Raw genomic sequence first — 18,840 nt, forward strand, 5'->3', positions numbered from 1 at the left:
ATGAGTGGCCTTTAAAGTTGAAAAATATCAATTGTGTTTTCACGAGTGTTGAAAAATACATATTCTGGAAAACAAAATGTACAGTTGAAATGGAAAACAATTACATTTTATGAGTCAAACGTTAAAAAAAATGAATAAAATTATGAACTTGTATATTTTGTTGGGTAAATTTCACATTTGACAAATCCACATTTTTTTTAAATCAACTCCGGTATTCAAATTATTGTTGACTGAAATCAATCGTTATTTAAAGTCTTTGAAAATGCATCTGAAAGTGAGATTAGTGATACCCATTTAGAGCAATTTAAAAAGTGAGCTGCAAATTTATTTTACGTGTATAATTTTCACTTTATTGTCATTATTAATTTGACATGAATGTATTTCTTTTCTCTGACGTAAGCAAACCGGGTTGTTTGATATATGCAAAAACACATTTTCTGCCTCACGTTCACGAAGCCAAAATGAGACAAAACCTCTCAGTCGAGATCACCAAAATGATTTCATTTTGTTCAATTCCACAATAATGAGTGAGTATATTTTATATTATTTTCTTGGTTTCCTGAGTTTGGAGTAGCATTTCCTTTGAAGCGCATGACCGGGGTCAAAGGTTTCGGGTAACCTTCCGCAAGTCTCTGCCAGTACTCTGCTGGAGTCCCGGCCCATTCCTCCGGACAGAAGGACCGCTGGAAGTGAGTCAGATCCATCCATCCATTCATTCATTTCCTTAGCCGCTTATCCTCACAAGAGTCGCGCCGTAGCCAATCCCAGCCGTCATTGGGCAGGAGGCGGGGTACACCCTGAACTGGTCGGCGGCCAATCGCAGGAGACAAGGAGACAGACTAACAGGCGCACTCACAATCACACCGAGGGGGAATTTAGAGGGTCCGGTGAACGTTGCATGTTTTTGGGATGTGCCCACAAGGAGAAAAGCCACGCAGGCACGGGGAGAACACGCAAACTCCACGCAGGCGGGGCCGGGATCGAACGCGGGTCCACAGAACTGGGAGGCCAACGCTCTACCGGCTGAGACAGCGTGCCGCCCCGTTTCAGATCGGTCCACAAATTCCGGTCGGGCCCACTTCAAGACTCAAGCCACTTCGGGTCACGGTCCATTCGGAAGACCCATTTGCGCCCAACTTTTGGCTTCCCAGCTGATGTTGCCTAAATACCTCCGCGTAATATTCCATCTTCGTGCTTTTGTGAAAGTGAAACTGAAACAATGTATTCAAACGAGGTCTTTTGTGGACATTTGCGTCCAGCCTGGGCGGAGGTTCAATCTTCACGGCTTCAGTCGTCCTCCTCGTCCTGCTCCTCGTCCGAGTCCCCCTCCTCGGCCTCCTCGGCCGCCTGCTTCTCGTCCAGCGCGTCCTGCAGGGCCTGCTCCTCCTCCACGGTGGGGTCCACGTCCTCGGTGATCTCGGGGGCGCTGGGGTACTCGTTCTGGGGCGGCGGCGGGAGGAGCGGGCTGTAGCCGTCGCCCGGGTACTTCAGTCCCCAGCCCACGTAGATGTTCTCGAATTTCCTACGGGAGCACAAAGGGACTTCGGATCACAGTAATCTGCCCTTCTCGTTTTTACAATGGTCCCCATGTTTGGTGTTACATTTAAACTACACGTCATCGGTATTGTTATTTCTGAATATGCACATTTGCTGGCAGCTGTTTTGAACTCATTTTTTGGGGGCGGAATGCAAAACTGATTTCAGTTTTTCCCTCTCACGTCAACTTTTTGAACCAAGGAAATCAAACAAAACAAAACACTAAAAGACGGAATAGATACACGAGTTTTGAAACCTGCAAAAACAACGTGAAATTAAACAGAGGTTAGCAGCCAGCGCCAATCCTTGCTACCACGCCGGCGATCGGGAGCTGCGAACGCCTCTCAATTGCGACCGCGCAGGCGGATCGCCACGGAGTCGGAATCGGCCGGCAATTCTGACGACGGCTAATCTCCGGATGTTTTGCCGATCTCGAGGGGAAGCTGTGGAGATAAAAAGTTGACGTGCTGGGGGGACTGACTGTAATTTTGGAATCAGCCTGTCAATTTGACTTTTAATCCGCGTAAAATTGAAACTCAAAATTGTTCCCCGGTGTGATTCACTTCATATGCGGTTACACCTGAAGGCCTCTTCGTTATCCCGAGAGGGCTGCGTCAAGGCTAAACTACTTCGCTGTTCCTACATTTTTTTGGACTGGTGTGTCAAATTTTGTAAATATTTACTGATAATTTACATTGACATGAACAAAATGTTGGCCTCTTCCGTTTTCAGTGCAGATGCTCTAAAAGTGGCAGCCTGTAACTTCGTCGCAATCAGGATCGGACGAGGTGACCAAGTTAATCCTCGTCTTTTTGTTTCGTTTGGTCTCGCCCAGCCCTAACCGCGCTGCTCCCGCTCAAGTTCTGCCCGCGTCGGACTTACTTTGCGTAAGCGTACGCGCAGGCCCCGGGCCAGCAGTTGGAGCGCATCACGGCGATGGCGTGCTGCGAGGTGAGCGTGGACGAGAGGCTGGAGCTCCACGGAACCGTCTCGAAGATTTCTAGCGAGATAGACGGACGTCAGCGGGCCTCGATGGGGAGAGGGGCGGGGCGGTGCCCACCTGCGTCCTGGGAGAGCGGCGTGAGAAGCGGGGGGCCCACTTCAGGCTCGGGCTCGTCGGGGTCCTCTTCGATCTCCTCGGCCTCTTCCTCGTTGGACTCGTCCTCCGTCTTCACGGCCAAATTCACCCAGGTGCAGCGGCCCTGTTAAAACCCAAGTCGAAGGGTCGGCCCCAAAGTGCACTCGGAGCGAAGTGAGCGAATCTGAATGTCGGCAACAGAAGGACGCGATGATCGTTCGTACGTTGTAAAGGAAGGAAGAAAGCCAAGCTCAATGTTTACAAAGGACTTGACGTCAAAATTGAAAGAGTCTGACCCCAAACAGTGGAAGGATTCATGATTTACCCACAAAAACTGAAGGACTTCCCATTCAAACGTGTCACCCGATACCTGAAAACAACTGAAGGATTGTGCTCATCCCCTCTTAAAAGCGAAGGATTGGCAACATTGGACACGATGTAGAAAACTGAAGGCGACACGGCGCCTCGTACACTCAAGCTGAAGTCCCAACGGTGGACAGCATTTGGGGATACAGAATGAAGGATCCCGTCTGTCCAAATGCTTCGGAAGTCAGAAACGTTGACGAGTGAAGGGGCCCACGGCTTCACATTCAAACAGGGGGAAGCTAAACATTTACAAGTGACGGACTCAAAAGGGCTTCAGAGATCTCCCGACGTCGCAACTGAAGTCCGGACAAGCGAAGGAAACCGTGGCGGTCAAAAGGGAGGACTCTGTGGTTCTCCACTGAAACTACAAGGAAGCGAAGGCTTCCAAATATTTACACGCCCGGAACTCCGTGATGCCAAGTGTTACCTGATGCAGGATGTGCTGCGTGTGATGCACCCAAGAGGACAAGGAGTCCACCAGCTCTCCCACGGGGACCCCCTCGAATTCGGGGTTCTCCTCGATGCCGTCCTCGGAGGAGCCTTCCTCCTCGGCGCCCTCCTCCTCGATGGCCTGGTAGAAGCCCTGCGGGCTGATCTGCGTGCCGGCCGAGATGCGGGCGATCTGCGCCCGCAGGTAGTTGGCCTCGTTGCCCGGGAAGGGCGGGTAGCTGACGATGGGGGCGTCCAGCCGGCCGGTGAAGAACTTGCGGATCTGCCGGGCCACGGTGATCTGGGCCGGGGTCACCGACGGCAGCTTGGACCACGGCAGGCCCGGCTCGTTGCACACGAAGTACACAAACTTGTTGGCTCCGGTCCCTTTGGCCTCCTTGGGGACCACGGGGGGAGCTTTGTACGTGGACTGGGGGAGCGGGTCCATCTGACGGCGTGAAGATAATCGTACAGTATCATCAGCGTGCACATGCAACAAGATCTGCGCAAAGTTTAGGAAGCTCATTCACGTACAGTGCTGTATCTACTTGCTAAACAAAATGGTGCAGAAGACAGACCCTTGAGGAACACAAAAAGGAGATTTCAAGAGTTCAACTTCTCGATGAACTTTTGTCCAATGTATTTTTAAAAGCGGTCACTCGAGATGTCGTTGGGATCCGAATTCATTTTGTTGTGTTTCTGACTCATTTTACACACAGCACATTGCACAAATGTTGATTCCGACTTCAAAGAGAAGCGAACGCCGCCTGAGAAAGGGCCGGTGACATGTTTAAGGAGACGACCCCGCCATCCGCGAGGTGGCCCGGGTGCCCGAAAACAGAAACGAGGGTCCACGCGAGAGTCTCCTTTTTTTGGGGTTTTTTTTTTTGTCAGGCTACGAATGTGACGCGATGTCATGTTACGATGTCACGATGACAACCGGCGATGGCGCAGTCGGAATTGGTCACGCTAAGACGTCGCCGCGATGTCACGCAACGCGCCCGACCTCGCTCTCGGCCTTCTCCTTGGCGTCGACCTCGCGGGCCTCGTCGTCGGCCGCCTCTTCCGCGGCGTCGTCGTCCTCCTCCTCGCCCTCGGCGAACTCGGCCTCGGCGATGATGTAGCTCCTCTCCGTGCCCATGATCTTGCCCCACAGGCGGCACCGCTGCATGGTGTAGGACGACACCAGCTGCTTGAGGGCCAGGAAGACCCGCTGCATCTCCTCGCGGCCCAGGCCCACGCCCGCCTGCTCCAGGAAGTAGGCGATCTCGCTCACGTTGGGCAGCGCGGACTCCTGCCGGCCAAGCCAAAGGCGGAAAATCAAGATTCGCTCCCTTTCGCACGACGGGCGGGAGGCGCTTTCGGCATCTAGTCGACATCCCTTAAAGGTCCACATACTGGTGCGCTCGTTGGCGTCTGAGCCAGAAAAAAAACTGCGTCACTGGTGAGCTGAGACTTGGAGTCGGCATAAAAGGCCAAAATATTTGTTGAAACTAAACGTGTGATGCGTGTCACTTCTTTGACTTTTCATACGGATAACATGATTTTTTTTCTTTTTTTTTTTTGGGGGGGGGGGGGTAACAAGGTCATATGTGTGCGACATCTCACCAGTGATGCCTTCAGTTTAGTTGCTTTTCCTCAGGCGCGGTGGTTCACTAAAACTCAAATTAGAGGTACAAAGTGGGACAACTTGAATTCAAGACCCCCCCCCCAATTAATAACGTCCAATAGCTGACACAAGATGGCGAGAACGATCAAACTCACTTCAATGTGGTTCCTTGGTACCAGGATGTCACAAAACAGTGTCAGAGCACTATTTTTGTCAAATTCAAACTTCTGAACTCACTTCAACATAGTTCCTTGGGACTTGGTTGCCACAGGATGGCATCAAAGCACTTTTTGTTCAATTAAAACTCCCCAACTGACCTCAACATAGTTCTTTGGCACCTGGATGCCAGGTAATGGTATCAAATCACATTCTTTAAATTTTGGGGGTGAAACTGAAAGTGCCCAACTCACTGCGGCATAGTTCCTTGGCTACAGGGTGCCACAAGATGGCACCATAATAATAATAATAATGTTTTGGGAGTAGCGAAAAAACAAACCAAAAGTGTAATGTGATGATTTTGTTTTCAGCAATTAAAGACGCTTGTTGCCCCCCCCGCAAGTCAGCAAAATATCCCCAAATTGACAAAAAAAAAAAAAAAAAAAAGAGGCAAAGCGGAGGGCGGGGCTCATACCAGCTCAAACTCGTGCTCGGGGGCGTCCTCGGGCCTGACGAAGAGAACCTTCTGCTGCTCGGCCAGCTCCTCGGCGGCCGTGGTCTGCTGGAGGTCCTGCAGGGTGCTCTGCGTGTCCTCGTAAAGACGCAGTTTCACGTCGTGACTCAGGTCCTCCATCACGTCCACCACGTCGTGGGGACGCTCCTCGATCACGCGCATCAGCAGCCGGGAAAGGTGGTCGTAGCTGCCGGAGGGCGAGGGCCGGGGCGTAAAGGGCAGTGCCCCGCCACATCAGTACATACACAGAAATGTTCAAAATTGGACTCATTTTCCTACACGAAAGATCTTGGCTACGTCACTAAAACTCCGAAGTATCAACCGTGTTTTGGGGGCTAATCCACAAGATGGACCAGAGCCTCGAACGGAGGTCAAGTCCCGGAACCGGACTGCACCACTGACATCACACACACTGTCCATCGAAGCTAAGGTAGCGTTGGACGCTGTTCTTGCGCTTTGAGACGACAGTAACAGGATGTGAAAATTGTTTCCTGCGCTTTCGTAAGTGGAAGTTTTTCCTTATTAGGAGGGCTTTACGATTCCAGCATCAGAACAACCCTGGTGAGGATGAGCAGAACGGAAGATTAATGAACGCTACAAATATCTTCATCATCATCATACAGGACTACTTCTTTTTACGCAGGAGAAAAGCCTGCATATCCTTCAGAATCAATAAAATAGTGGATCTCCTCACTTTTCCTGTTCCTGGGGCACTGGGACAGCAGCCCCTAATTCGCAATCTATTTATCTATCTATCTATATATATATATATATATATATATTTTTTTTTAATCTGCCTGGCAACAAGTACAGGAAAATAAGAAATTATAGATAAATAGAAAAAAATATTGCCCATTTCAAGAAACATTTTACTACCACAGTGAAGATGTCAACTTGCAGAGTGAATTTTGAATATTCTTATTGTAAGTTTGGGAAGACAAATGACGTCAGTGACATTTTTCTTCGACGACGAATGATCTACGGTGGCCGAGAAGTCGAACATAAAGACGACGCGAAGAATAAAAACTTTTGTGCCAAAGTGGGTACGCAACAGCGTCTTTCTAAGTATTTAGTACACGTGTTTGTAGTACTTTTTTCCCATCTGTCATATTCCTCAAGCCTCTTCCACGCACTTGAACGTCGGGTGGACGAACTGTCATGAAGTGACAAAAAGCATAAACAATAAACAGCACATGAATGATGACTCACAGGTTTAAGTTGCTCTTGCTGCTGCTCTTCATGAGGAAAGCTTTGAAGGACGCGGCCACCTGCAGGCTCACCTGCTGAGTTCCGTCCATCTTCTGGGCTTCCTTCCTGCACCTTCGACGGGGAGCGAAAATGGCGACGCTTCACGCGACTTTTTTTTGGTTTGTTTGTTTTTATTCGCTCTATTCAAGAACGTCCCGCTGATCGCCGGCTGCCACAACGCAGAAGACGACAAACGCGCACGAACAGAACAAGTTCGGAGCGGCGTCGCAGGCGAGTCAAAGCGAACTAGGACGTCACTCGTGACCGCGTCGACGGTCGCCATGGAAACACGAACACAGACGGCGGTTGCCTGGCGGTGACGAGAAGACTACAAGTCCCGGTAAGCTCACGCATCTCAGGGCCGGTGGGTCTGTTTCCCCCCCCCCCCCCCCCCCCCGTCTACAACCTGCTGCCATAAATCTACGATCGTCAACACGGAAACAAAAAGGGAAGAAACTCGTCGAGAAGCAGTCAGGAACCGTTGCGGAACCAATTGAAAATAAATAACAACCAAGTCAAGTAGCAATCAAGAACAGAGACAAAAACCACACCCCAAAAAATTTATTTAAAAAAAGGGACAAAAGCAAGTAAAGAACCAGATCAAGATCAAAGTAAGAACGGCCGAGAGCAAGTCGAGAGCCAAATTATGAGCAATTTAAAAAAGAAAAAAAAAAAAAAGGAAATATCTTTTGCCAAGGCCAGCACCGATGCACAATCAATCAGGTCAGGTCAGGAACCAAGATAAGAACTGAGTCAGGAACGAACCAAGATCCAGTCAAAAACAAAACCACGAACCAAGTTTAAAAAAAAAAAAAAAAAATCAAGTCAACAGAATCAAGTCAGTCATGAACCAAAATTTAAAAAAAAAAAAAAAAAATGAAGTCAAAAGCTAATCTACAACCAAGCTGACAACCACAAGACAAGGTTGAAACTAAGTCAACAACCAAGTAAAGAAACAGTCCAAAACAAGTCCAGTAGCGTGTCTAGAACGGCGTGAAAAAAAAAAAAAAGATAAAAAGTGTCGGCAAACGGTCCTAACTTCAATCACGCGCCAATCAAAACTCAAGACGGGCTCTTTTGAAAGAAATCATACATGGCGTTTATCAGTTTCTACAATAAAAGTTGACTTTACAGACACACTCCCACTTTCATCCCTGCAGTCTGGCCAGCGTGTCGGCGTACTGGAACTGTTGGTTGTTTTGGTAGTCCAGCATGTCCAAGGCCACCTCGCAGCTCTCCTTGACCACGCGCTCGTCGTCAGCGCGGAAACGCCGCAGCACGGCCAGGCACTCGTCCCGGCCGATGGAGCCCAGAGCCTCGGCCGCCTCGTGCCGCACCATGGCGTTTTCGCCGCCGCGCTCCAGTGCGGCGCGGAGGGCCGGGACCGCCGCCGGGTGCTGCATCTGACCCAGGACGTAGCCGATCTCGTGACGGAACAGAGCGCTCGAACACTGAAGCCCTGGGGGGGGGGGGGGGGGGTCACTTGATTGTCATGCTGAATCGAGTCAAAAACCAGTCAAGAAGAAGATTTTAGAACGAAGCCTCCAGGCAAGTCAAGAACCAAATTACAAACCAGTTGAGAAAAGTTGAAAAAAAAAAACCCAGTCTAGAACCAAGTTACTAACCGGCCTAGAATCGAGTCAAGAGTTAGTCGACATCATTGAAAAAAGTCCACAGCCGAGTCGAGGCATAGCCGAGAACCTACTCAAGAACCGAGTAACTCACCAGTCTAGACCCAAACCAAGTTCAAAATAACTTTAGAACCAAGTCATGAACCAGTCTAGAATTGAGTTGTCAAGAGATTTTAGGAGCGAGTCAAGAACCAGTCCAGAACAAAAGCCACGCAACAAAGTTACAAATCAGTTTACAAACAAGTTGGAAACAAGCACACACACACAAAAAAAAAAGCAGCAATGAGGAAAGGTCCAGATTTCAAGAAATTCAATATTTGGTCGAGAACCATTCTGGAACTCAGTCTCAAAGCAAAGTACTAGTCTCGAACCAGTGTTGAATCCAGTCAAGAAGAAGTTGAGGGACCAAGTCTGGAAACAGAGGCGTAAAGTACCAGTCTAGAACCAGATTAAAACCATCCATCCATTTTCTACAGCTTCTCCGGGTCGGGTCGCAGAAGAAGCTTTAGCAGGCATACTCAGACTTCCCTTTCCCCAGCCACTTCTTCCAGAGGGATCCCGAGGCGTTCCCAGGCCAACCGAGGGACGTGGTCTCTTCGGCGTGTCCTGGGTCGTCCTCGGGGTCTTTTTCTGGTGGGACACGCCCGGAACACCTCACCGGGGAGGCGTCCGAATCAGATGGCCCAGCCACCTCACCTGGCTCCTCTCAACGCGGAGGAGCAGCGGCTCGACACTGAGCCCCTCCCGGGTGACCGAGCTTCTCACCCCACCTCTGAGGGAGAGCTCAGAGGACACCCTGCGGAGGAAACTCCACTCGGCCTCGCGTAGCCGGGATCTTTTGCCCTTTCGGTCGAGCCCCGCAGCTTGTGTCCAAAGGTGAGGGTAGATTAAAATCAAGTTAAAAAAAAAAAATGCGAGTCACAAACCAATTAAAAAAAAAAAAACAAACCAAAAAAAAAAAAAAAAAGTCAAGAACCAAGTCATGAAAGTCTCGACTCCAGTCCCAAACTAATCTAAAAGAAGGTTTCAAAACGGTCGAAAATGAATTCAATTGAAGTCAATCAAGAACCAAGTCACGTCTGCAACAAAGCCCAGACAAGACTCCAATCACTCAAGTCACAAGCAGATCATTCTGGAACCAAATCTGAGACGGTTGTTGAATCCAGTCCAAAAAACAACAACAAGCAAAGTCACAAACTAGTGGAGAAGGCGTCAAAGAGTCTCACCCTCCCCCAAGGCGAGGACGGCCTCGCGCCCGCCGAGGTTCCTCAGGGCGAACATGGCACCGTAGCGTTCGAACAGCGGCAGGCTCTCGTCCAGCAGGAGGGCGCGCAGCTCGGACGCGCTCCCCCGGGGGGCGGGGGGCGCCGGGTCCACCGAGCAGTACGGGTTCCCGTCGGCGTCCCGCGGCCCTCGACCGCCTCCGCTCCGAAGCCACTCCAGTCGACGCACGGCCAGCTGGCAGGTCTCGGCCACCTGCGGGGGGGGGGGGGGGGGGGGGGGTGTCGTGTCACTCGGGCCGGGCTCGGAACAGACGCGGCCTCTCTTCTGCGGACCTCATCCGGTCTCAGATTTATTTATTTTTTTTTTCCAAATAGATTTAAGTTTAACTTTAGCGTACGGTAAAGTTTTGAAATGAGTTTTCAAGGTCCCCCCCCCCAAAAAAAAAAACAAACAAAAAAAAAACCAACATACATTTGAAAAAAGGTGTGTAGACTTTTGATATCCAGCGTACCTCAGTGACAGGGTCCCGGCTGTAGGCCCGGAGCAGATCCAGAACCGAAGGATCCCCGATGGCTCCCAGGGCTTCTCCTGCAAAAACGGTTCATCAGCTTTCCAGAACCTTTTGCGGAATTCTCCCAGAAACGGACCCCAGCTCACCGGCTTCGTGGCGCACCATGGGCTCCTGCCGGGTGTCCTGGAGGACGGCGCTGAGGACGGGGATGGCCCGCGGGTCCTGCATCTGCCCCAAACAGTAGGCCAGCTCGTGCTTGAGCAGCGCCGAGTCGTCGTCGAACGCTTTGCTGATCCACTCCACGGCGTCGGCGCCTCAAACGCAAAACCGAAATGCCTCCAGCTCAAAAATTCAGACACAATTCATCATCTACATGTAACAGGAAATAAAAATGCCAAAAATTTAAAAAAAATTAAAAATGGCGAAAAAAAAAACCCACCACAAAGTAACAAAATACATAAACACGACCTACTCTTAAAAACCTACAAACTGAAAATGTCATACCGGCCAGCTAATATTTTTGTCCATTTTTATTTCAAGTTCATTCAACCACGAATAGGTGGCACGGTGGCCTAGCTGGAAATGTCGGCCTCACAGTTCTGAGGTCCCGGGTTCAATGCCGGCCCCGCGTGTCTTGAGTTTGGATGTCCTCCCCGTCCCTGCGTGGCTTTTTTCCGGGTGGGCGCTCCGCTTCCCGCTCACATCCCAAAAACATGAAACATTCTTTGGAATAATTCTAAATTGCCCCGTCGGTGTGATTGTCAGAGCGACTCTTGTCTGTTGTCTCCGTGTGCCGGCGACCGGTTCAGGGTGTACCCTCCCCGCCTCCTGCTGAGATGGGCTCCAGCACTCCCCTGCAAGCCATGTGAGGATAAGCGGCGAAGAAAATGGACAGATAGAGCCACACAATTTCTCCAGAAACCGTTCGCAAAAAGACAGGAAGTCGGCCATTTTGCTTTACCTCCGGGATTTTTTTTTTTTTTTTCACCACTTAAAGTTAAGTTCAGTTCAACATCCGGTAAACGTGGGTATCATGAGGAGACCCACAAAAAAATAAAAATAAAAAGTTTCCAGAAGGCATTTTTTTGAAAAGCAGACAATCAAAGACAAACGCACACCAGATGTTTGGGGGAACATTTTAAAGCATGAACACTAAATGCTTAAATCAAATGATGCCAAAAACACAAAAGGAATTTGGTAGTTGGAGCGGCTCAACTACAACAACAGACATTGCGAGTCACTGAGCAAAAAAAAAAAAAAAAAAAAATTGCTCGTGATCTGGCAATACTTCTTTTTTTTGACAATTGTGCAAAAAAAAATATATGCAATTCGAACAGTTTGACCGCATAATGGAGCAACTGTCCAGCGCGACAGTTAAGAGTCGTGCCGCCACCTGGCACGACGTCGTCGATTGTGCAGATGGTGCAGTGATATTTGCCAATTTACCTCCCAGGTTCTTGAGGGTGAACAGAGCTCGGAACCGCCGCGTCAGGTCCTGACGGGGGTCCACCAGAACGGAACCCACCGCAGCCAGCTGCTCAGCGCTGCTCATAACGCTCTTTTACACAGACACACAAAAATGAGCATATTACATACACACACTTCAACGCACAAATACAGATACTACACACAGATATTGTATTCCCACACACAGGCGCACACACACAAACATGAATGGACATATTTTCTTACAAGCACTTTTCGTCAAGTACGGTCATATTTGAGCATTGTCCATTGTCTGTACTATTTGTAGCAGTTTGAACCGCGTCGGTCATTCCCAAAGTAAAGTACACGTGCAACTCGAAGCTAGGCTAGCTAGCTAGCCAGCTACGTTACGTCACAAGCTAGCTACGGCTAACGGCTAGCTCCTTAAAGTAAACACTTTGAACACATTACAAGGTGGCGACAACAGCAGACACGCACCCGATGATGAAATGAAGCGCAATGAAGGGTAATAACAGCGAAGAATGTTTTGCTTCGTTAATTTCAGGCTGTCAAGCATTGGCAAAATCGCAACATCCGTGAACGTCACACGAAGGCGGGGCCAAAGAGGGCGGGTCTAGCCAAATGTCAATCAAATCTACACCGCTTTATTAGTTGAAATGATTGTTTTCTACATAAAGCAGGTAAGAAACTGAAACAATAGAGCGTAAATGTTTAGTAATTTTGTTGTGGATAGATCATTTTCTACATTTAAATATATGTTGTTCATCATTTGAGAGGTGAGGAAGTTGATAAAAGAGAAATTGTGAATCTGGAAAGGTGCCGATGAAATCAATTCTTCATTTGTTCCTCCAGTGACACTTTTTTTTTTTTGCGATGAAATGTTTATTTTTTTCTATTGCATTTTCTGAACTCACTACCTGAAAAAAAATGCTTTAATTGATGACAACGGTGAGCATTTTGTTTAATTCCAGAAAGCCTTTTCAACACTGCCTGCCGATTCCGAAATTGGATGGTGCAGCGCAGTCAGCATTCCGATTCAAACACAATCCATATTTGTCGAGATATTTGTCGACAAATGTGTGCATTTGCCTGTGCGCAGTGGCCTGCAGGGGGCGTCGCAAACTAGGAAAGAAGTTCACCTGGACTGGACTGAACTGTAATTCTCTGCATAGAAAAGATATCAAGGATTGCAATGTAAAACAATATATAATATCAAAAATAAACACATATGAAAAAATATTCTTTCAAATGATGTAGACGTGCTTTCATAAATTGCCGTGGCAAACTACCGCTGTTATGCTATTCTCTTCCCCCCCCCCATTTGTGTATTATATTTTTAACCTTTCACGGGATGAATTGTCTATCTTGTAGTACTTTGTTGTGACACCGTTGAGACGGTCGAGAATATGAAATGTTTGAACTTCCCGTCAGTGTTATTGTTATGACTACTTTCATCAATACATCATAATTTAGCATTTCCATGTGCCGCATTAAAATGCACTTAATTGCTTCTTTGCCTTTTTTTTTCTAATCAACTGTTACTGTCATTTTGAAAATACAGGACAGAAAATAAAGAAAGCGGAACGGTCACTGTGATGTGAGGGAGGGGGGGGGCATTTTTTTTTCTTTTATTGTGGCGGAAATGCGGGCGGAAGTGAGTGCTGTGTGGAAGAGCTTGGAGCTTCCGGTACAGGAAAAGGAGGAGGAGGAGGAAACACCTGCGTGCGTGTTTGGATGAATGCGTGCCGCCATACATCTTGACAGCAACACAAGAAGAAGAAGAAGAAGAAAAAGAAGGTGAACGTTGACGCTTGCTCCCTCCATCCTTGCATCCTCGGTGGACGCCACGCGCCACCCCCCCCCCCCCGCATCCTCCTCGACATGGCGGACGTCAAATGATCGCCGATGAAGCCGCGACGTCCTCCCCCCCCTCCTCCTCCTCTTCCTCTTCCTCCGTCTTCATCGTCAGGTGACAAAAAACGACACGGCCGCCATCGTGTCGGACGTCGCGTCTCGCGTGCAAAAACACGACGATATGTATGAAATAGCCATGCCCTTATACTATTATTATTATTATTTTGTTTGTTGGCTTTTGTCCAGACTGCTGGTAAAATACGGCTTCATAACTGCTTTGATAATTTTTATCGTTATTGTTGCTGACGTCATAATGCCGTCGTGCCGCGAGATACGAATGTAATTTGTTTGTATGTCAAATCATCACACCCCATTGGAACTGCGTCAAAATGCAACTAATCCATTTCAACAACGCTCCAAAAACACCAAAATGATTTTTTTTTGTTTGTTTTGCGCTCAGCTGCCAAACTCTGTTTGTGCTATAAGAAATATGAAATGTAAATGTCAGCAATCTATTTACGTGTAATATTTAGCAGGCAGCACAATGGATGAGCGGTTCCCACATCCGCCACACAGTTCTGAGGTTGCGGGTTCAAATCCCGGCCTGGACTGTGCGGCCACAGTATTATGGATATTGTGAATTTTGTTTCTTTCAGAGCGCGTTGCCATGGCGACGCTGCCGCTCTTGCTCATCTGGGCGATCCTGCCGCACGCCGCCGCCTCGTCCGCCCCGTGCCCGGCGAGCTGCCGATGTTACAGCCTGACGGTGGAGTGCGGGTCCACGGGCCTCCTGGCCTTGCCCAAACACGTGCCCGCGTCCGCACAGGTACACAAAAACAAAAGGCTCCTGCGTGGGATCAAAGGTTGTTGTTTTTTTTTTTTCTGCTGTTGTATATTTTGGGGGAGGAACATAAGTCTTATTTTGGAAAAAGAAATCATCCATCTTGTACCGCTTATCCGAGGTCGGTCTCGGGGACGGCCAGGACAATTGAGACACATCCGTCTTTTTGCCGTGCTTTTGTCTGCTCCCTCACGTGGGACCTTTTTTGGCACGGATGACCCCGGCAGGGGGGCGTGACGCCCCCCGACGACGGAGCCTCTTAGATCGCTGGGGCACGCGATCCCGTCCACCGCCACCATTAGGTGGAAAAAGTCGCCATTTTGAAAGAACAAAAACTGTGGAAGTAAATAAGTGCCAGCCACCAGGATTTGAATTTTCAATAGTTGCTGCAATTCGCCGTCTGTGGCACCGGGCAGGGTCACTTCAGGTCAGAAGCAAGCAGCCAGCCAATCGCAGTTCCCCTTTCTTGGTACGTGACGTCACGTGACTTAAGAAAGCGGGACTGCGATTGGCCGGCTCTTCGCTTCTGACCTGAAGTGACCCTGCCTGGTGCCACAGACGGCGAATTGCAGCAACTATTGAAAATGTGATGAGTCAACATTTCAAATTCAAACCCTGTCTTCTGCGGCATTTCAAATGAAAATCCCGGCGGCACTAATTTACTGCCAGAAAACGGCTTTTGTTGACTTCGGTCCAAGCGCTGCGCTTTTCTTTCCGCTGGCACCGTGCGGCGCTCGTGTGTCAAAACAATCGTCGGATTAAAAGACTGCAAAGTGGAATATGCTAACAGCGGCGCGCTAACTCTGCGCCAATTCGGCCCGGCAGACGCTGTTCCTGCAGGACAACGTGATCGCTCAGATCCGGCGGCAGGACCTGATCCCGCTCCCGCACCTGCACTACCTCTACCTGCAGGTAGAAAGCACTCGCACGCGCGCACGCCCGCGCAGGCTAACGAGACGCAACGGCGCCACCTGCTTGCAGAACAACAGCATCTCGGCGCTGGAGCCGGGCTCGTTCCAGAAGCAGGCCCGGCTGCTGGAGCTGGCGCTGAACGGCAACAGGATCCACCTGGTGACGGCCGACACCTTCCGCGGCCTGGAGCACCTGCGGGTCCTCTACCTGGCGGGGAACGACATCACGCGCCTGCCGGACTTCGCCTTCCGCGGCCTGCAGGTGACGAAACGCACGACGGAAAATATAAACATTGGAGCAGGGAAAAAGATCCAGAACAAAGAAATGAGTGGTCCATTTCTCTCTCTGGATCATGATTTTTTTTTTTTTTTTTAACAAAAAAGGATTTTTTTATGGTTAGAAACCAGAAGTGATCATTTTGAAGGATTTTGCTTGAATACAACTTCATTTAAAAATATAAAATCAAATGAAAATGAAGTGAAAAAAAAAAAAATCAAGTCTTCAAGGAAAATTTCTTAAATTTCATTTCAACAAATTTGGATTTTTTTTTCAAGGAGCCCCAAAAATTGAGTCCCGCGTTTGACTTTTTTTTCCCCTTGTTTGTGGATGGAGGAGAAGCAACCTTTCTCCAGAAAGTGGTCTTTATTGTTTTAATATCGCTTATTATTGAAATGGCGAAAACCTGCTGAGCGCGACGTTGCGGTGTCGCGTGGCGTCCTCAGCGGCTGCAGGAGCTCCACCTGCAGCGCAACAGCTTGGAGGTCCTGGAAGAACGGGCCCTGGCCGGCCTGACGTCGCTGGCTCTGCTGGACCTGAGCCGGAACCGCCTCCACACCGTCGGGGCCGCCGCCCTGCGGCCGCTGGTCAGCCTGCAGGTGCTCCGCATCACCGGTGAGCTTCTCGAGGACCGCCGGCGTTGCAAAAAAAGGGAAGAAACCGCACGGGGCGGCTACGAACAAAATGTTGAGCAACGCAAAAGGCGCGATTGCTTGTTTGGTAACGAAACACGTTGAGCGCAGACGACATTTGACAGAAACGATTGATCACAAACACGCAATTTACCGAGCTGACGAGCCCCCCGCCGCCCCCGGGCGGGCCTGTCCTGTCGCCAGAGAACCCGTGGCGCTGCGACTGCGCCCTCCGCTGGCTGCGGGGCTGGATGGACGAGGAGGGCCGGCGTCTGCTCAGCTCGTCGGAGCGCCGCCTGTCGTGCTCGGAGCCGCCGCGGCTGTCCCGCCTGAGCCTGCTGGAGGTCCCGCCCAACAGTCTGGTCTGCATCCCCCCCCTGGTGCAGCTGGAGCCCCGCAGGCTGGCCGTGCGCCTGGGCGACAGCCTGCGCGTGTCCTGCCACGCCTCCGGATACCCCAGGCCGCAGGTACGCTTCGCTGATTTCAAAATCCAAATTCCCGCTTGACGTGAGAAGAGTTGAACCGCTTTGAAAGGATTTCTTGTAAGGATCGAGGAAAAAAAACAAAAAAAAGTCAAGTCATTACGGCCCCGATCTTTTCAATCAAGAAATCACTTTCAAACGGGGGAAAAAAAAAAAAAATAATCGCTAATTACCCCCCCGCAGGTCACCTGGAGGAAGGCGTCTCCCAGCAAGGTGTCGCTGGCGCCCCGAGGCCTGGTGCAGGACCTGGGCGGCGGGGCCCGAACGGCGGGCGACGGAGCGGAGCCCTCCGAGGGCGACGGGGCGCACGTGCAGAAGGCCGCCTCGAACTTCGACCCGGACACGGGCAGCGGGATGCTCTTCCTCAGCAACGTGACGGTGGCGCACGCCGGCTTCTACGAGTGCGAGGCTTGGAACGCGGGCGGCGCGGCCCGGGTCACCTTCCAGCTGGCCATCAACTCGTCCTCCGCCCCCTGGGCCGCCTGGGCGCACCCCCGCTCGCCGGGGCGGCTCCGCCCGAGGAGCCCCGACGGCGCGGCGGGCGGCGACGTGAGCCGGGAGCCGCTCTACGCCTCGGGCAGCATGGCGTTCGGCGCCCTGGGCGCCGCCACGCAGACGGCCATCGCCGCCGGCATCTCGCTGCTGGCGCTGACCGCCCTGCTGTTGGTCGCCATGATCTACGGCCGCCACCTGCAGGGCCACAAGGACCAGCGCGCCGCGCGCAAGGTAGGGACCCCGTCGCCCCCCGGAAAACCTCGGAAATAACGAAGCGACTCCGCCACATGAAGGAGGAGAACGTCCTGTACGTCAACGACTACTCGGACGGGCCGACCACGTTCGACCAGCTGGAGGAGTTCCGAGACGAGCGCGGCCACGAGATGTTCGTCCTGAACCGCGCCAAACCCGTGCCGCCCTCGGACGCGGGCAGCGGCCGCACGGGCTCCTCGGCGGCCGCCAGTCCGGCGCCGCCCCCCGAGCCCGACGTCGACCTTCGGACTGTGCGGAGAATGGCGGGCGAGGGCGGGGAGGCGGAGCCGGTGATGACGTCGGAGGGCGAGGGCGCCTTCGTCAACCACGCCGGCTTGTTCGCCGACTCCCAGACGGCCTACGAGATCCACTGCTGACTCCTCGGACGGACGACGGCTCACTGGACTTTCTTCGTCTTGTGGCGCGTGCGCTTCTTCGTCGTCTTCAGACTTTGGGACAAAAGCGGTGCCATAAAACTGGCTACCGTGAACGCTCGGGAGTCCTGAAGACGGCGAGCCAGGCGCTCGTGTACGGAGGAAGATTCCGGCCACACTGGAAAGAAAATGACGCGAGCGGCTTCAGCGGGGACCCCCAGGATTGTCTTTCCCCGGCCGCTTCGAGGCGTTCCCGGGCCTGCCGAGAGACGTGGTCTCTGCGGCGTGTCCTGGGTCGTCCTCAGGGTCCCCTTCTGGTGGGACGTGCCCGGACCGCCGCCCCGGGGAGGCGTCCGTGTCGGCTCCTCTCAACGCGGAGGATATCTCACAGAATGGTTCCTTGACTTTGATGTGGACGTAGCCAGACTGCCGCGTTCTTCTGGTTCTGTTTGTTTGGGACGGGTTCAGTCGTATTTTCTTTCCAGTGTGTCCGGAATGATCCCGCAAGCGTGCACGCTGGAGTCGCTTGAAGCTAATGTGGTCGTGTTCATCAGCATGTAGCAGTTCTTGTGTCTTCTTCTCTTTTTTTTCCACTTTTACGGGGGGGGTTTCCATTCTTTAGCTAACAGCAGTTGCGCATGGGAAATACAAGAAGAAAATGCGCCGGAGCTCCTTTTTTGGTTTTCGTTTGGCGTTCTCTCCACAAACTGGCTCGTCTTTTCTCACAAAGGCAACGCTAGCGGTGGCCCACCACACGTGGACATGTTCACATGGGACAGGCCTCGAGACTGCGCATGGAACCTTTTCTTCAACTCGTGTGATTAAAAATTCCGCATTTGCGGCAGAGCGTGTTTTAATGGCGGGGGGTCTGGCGTCCTCAAGCGGGGGGCTTTAAGTCATTAGCCGTTTACAAACCTGAGTTTCACAGACAAGCCCTCTCCCACGGCTCCCCGTTCCAAAATAATTGCAGAAAT

General features: G+C 51.0%; 3 protein-coding genes across 5 annotated transcripts; 1 reads left to right on the plus strand and 2 right to left on the minus strand.

Moving 5' to 3' along the window:
• Positions 1-350: 350 nt before the first annotated feature.
• rsph4a (radial spoke head component 4A) lies at positions 351-7,303 on the minus strand. Its single transcript, XM_061825023.1, has 7 exons — positions 6,898-7,303; positions 5,650-5,875; positions 4,416-4,703; positions 3,408-3,857; positions 2,597-2,738; positions 2,419-2,536; positions 351-1,522 (listed from the first exon to the last, which is right to left on the minus strand). The coding sequence occupies exons 1-7, from the start codon at positions 6,984-6,986 to the stop codon at positions 1,288-1,290; spliced, it is 1,548 nt and encodes a 515-aa protein (XP_061681007.1). The 5' UTR covers positions 6,987-7,303; the 3' UTR covers positions 351-1,287.
• Positions 7,304-7,481: 178 nt separating this feature from the next.
• On the minus strand, positions 7,482-12,371 carry dohh (deoxyhypusine hydroxylase/monooxygenase). 2 transcript variants are annotated; one of them, XM_061826247.1, is made up of 6 exons: positions 12,226-12,371; positions 11,749-11,860; positions 10,449-10,616; positions 10,303-10,379; positions 9,794-10,043; positions 7,482-8,395 (listed from the first exon to the last, which is right to left on the minus strand). In XM_061826247.1, exons 2-6 carry the CDS (start codon positions 11,852-11,854, stop codon positions 8,085-8,087), a joined length of 912 nt encoding a protein of 303 aa, XP_061682231.1. In that variant the 5' UTR covers positions 11,855-11,860; positions 12,226-12,371; the 3' UTR covers positions 7,482-8,084. The 2 variants fall into 2 exon arrangements, with proteins under 2 accessions (XP_061682231.1, XP_061682232.1); XM_061826248.1 differs by lacking the exon at positions 12,226-12,371 and adding an exon at positions 11,995-12,213.
• Positions 12,372-13,402: 1,031 nt separating this feature from the next.
• On the plus strand, positions 13,403-18,704 carry LOC133503599 (leucine-rich repeat-containing protein 24-like). Of its 2 annotated transcripts, none has more exons than XM_061825354.1 (8): positions 13,403-13,717; positions 14,259-14,428; positions 15,269-15,355; positions 15,425-15,616; positions 16,078-16,246; positions 16,468-16,730; positions 16,929-17,471; positions 17,534-18,704. In XM_061825354.1, the coding sequence occupies exons 1-8, from the start codon at positions 13,654-13,656 to the stop codon at positions 17,867-17,869; spliced, it is 1,824 nt and encodes a 607-aa protein (XP_061681338.1). In that variant the 5' UTR covers positions 13,403-13,653; the 3' UTR covers positions 17,870-18,704. The 2 variants fall into 2 exon arrangements, with proteins under 2 accessions (XP_061681338.1, XP_061681339.1); XM_061825355.1 differs by having other exon boundaries at positions 13,702-13,785.
• The last annotated feature ends 136 nt before the right edge of the window (positions 18,705-18,840 follow it).

Source organism: Syngnathoides biaculeatus, chromosome 7 (assembly GCF_019802595.1).
Source record: "Syngnathoides biaculeatus isolate LvHL_M chromosome 7, ASM1980259v1, whole genome shotgun sequence".
Taxonomy (NCBI): Eukaryota; Metazoa; Chordata; class Actinopteri; order Syngnathiformes; family Syngnathidae; genus Syngnathoides; species Syngnathoides biaculeatus.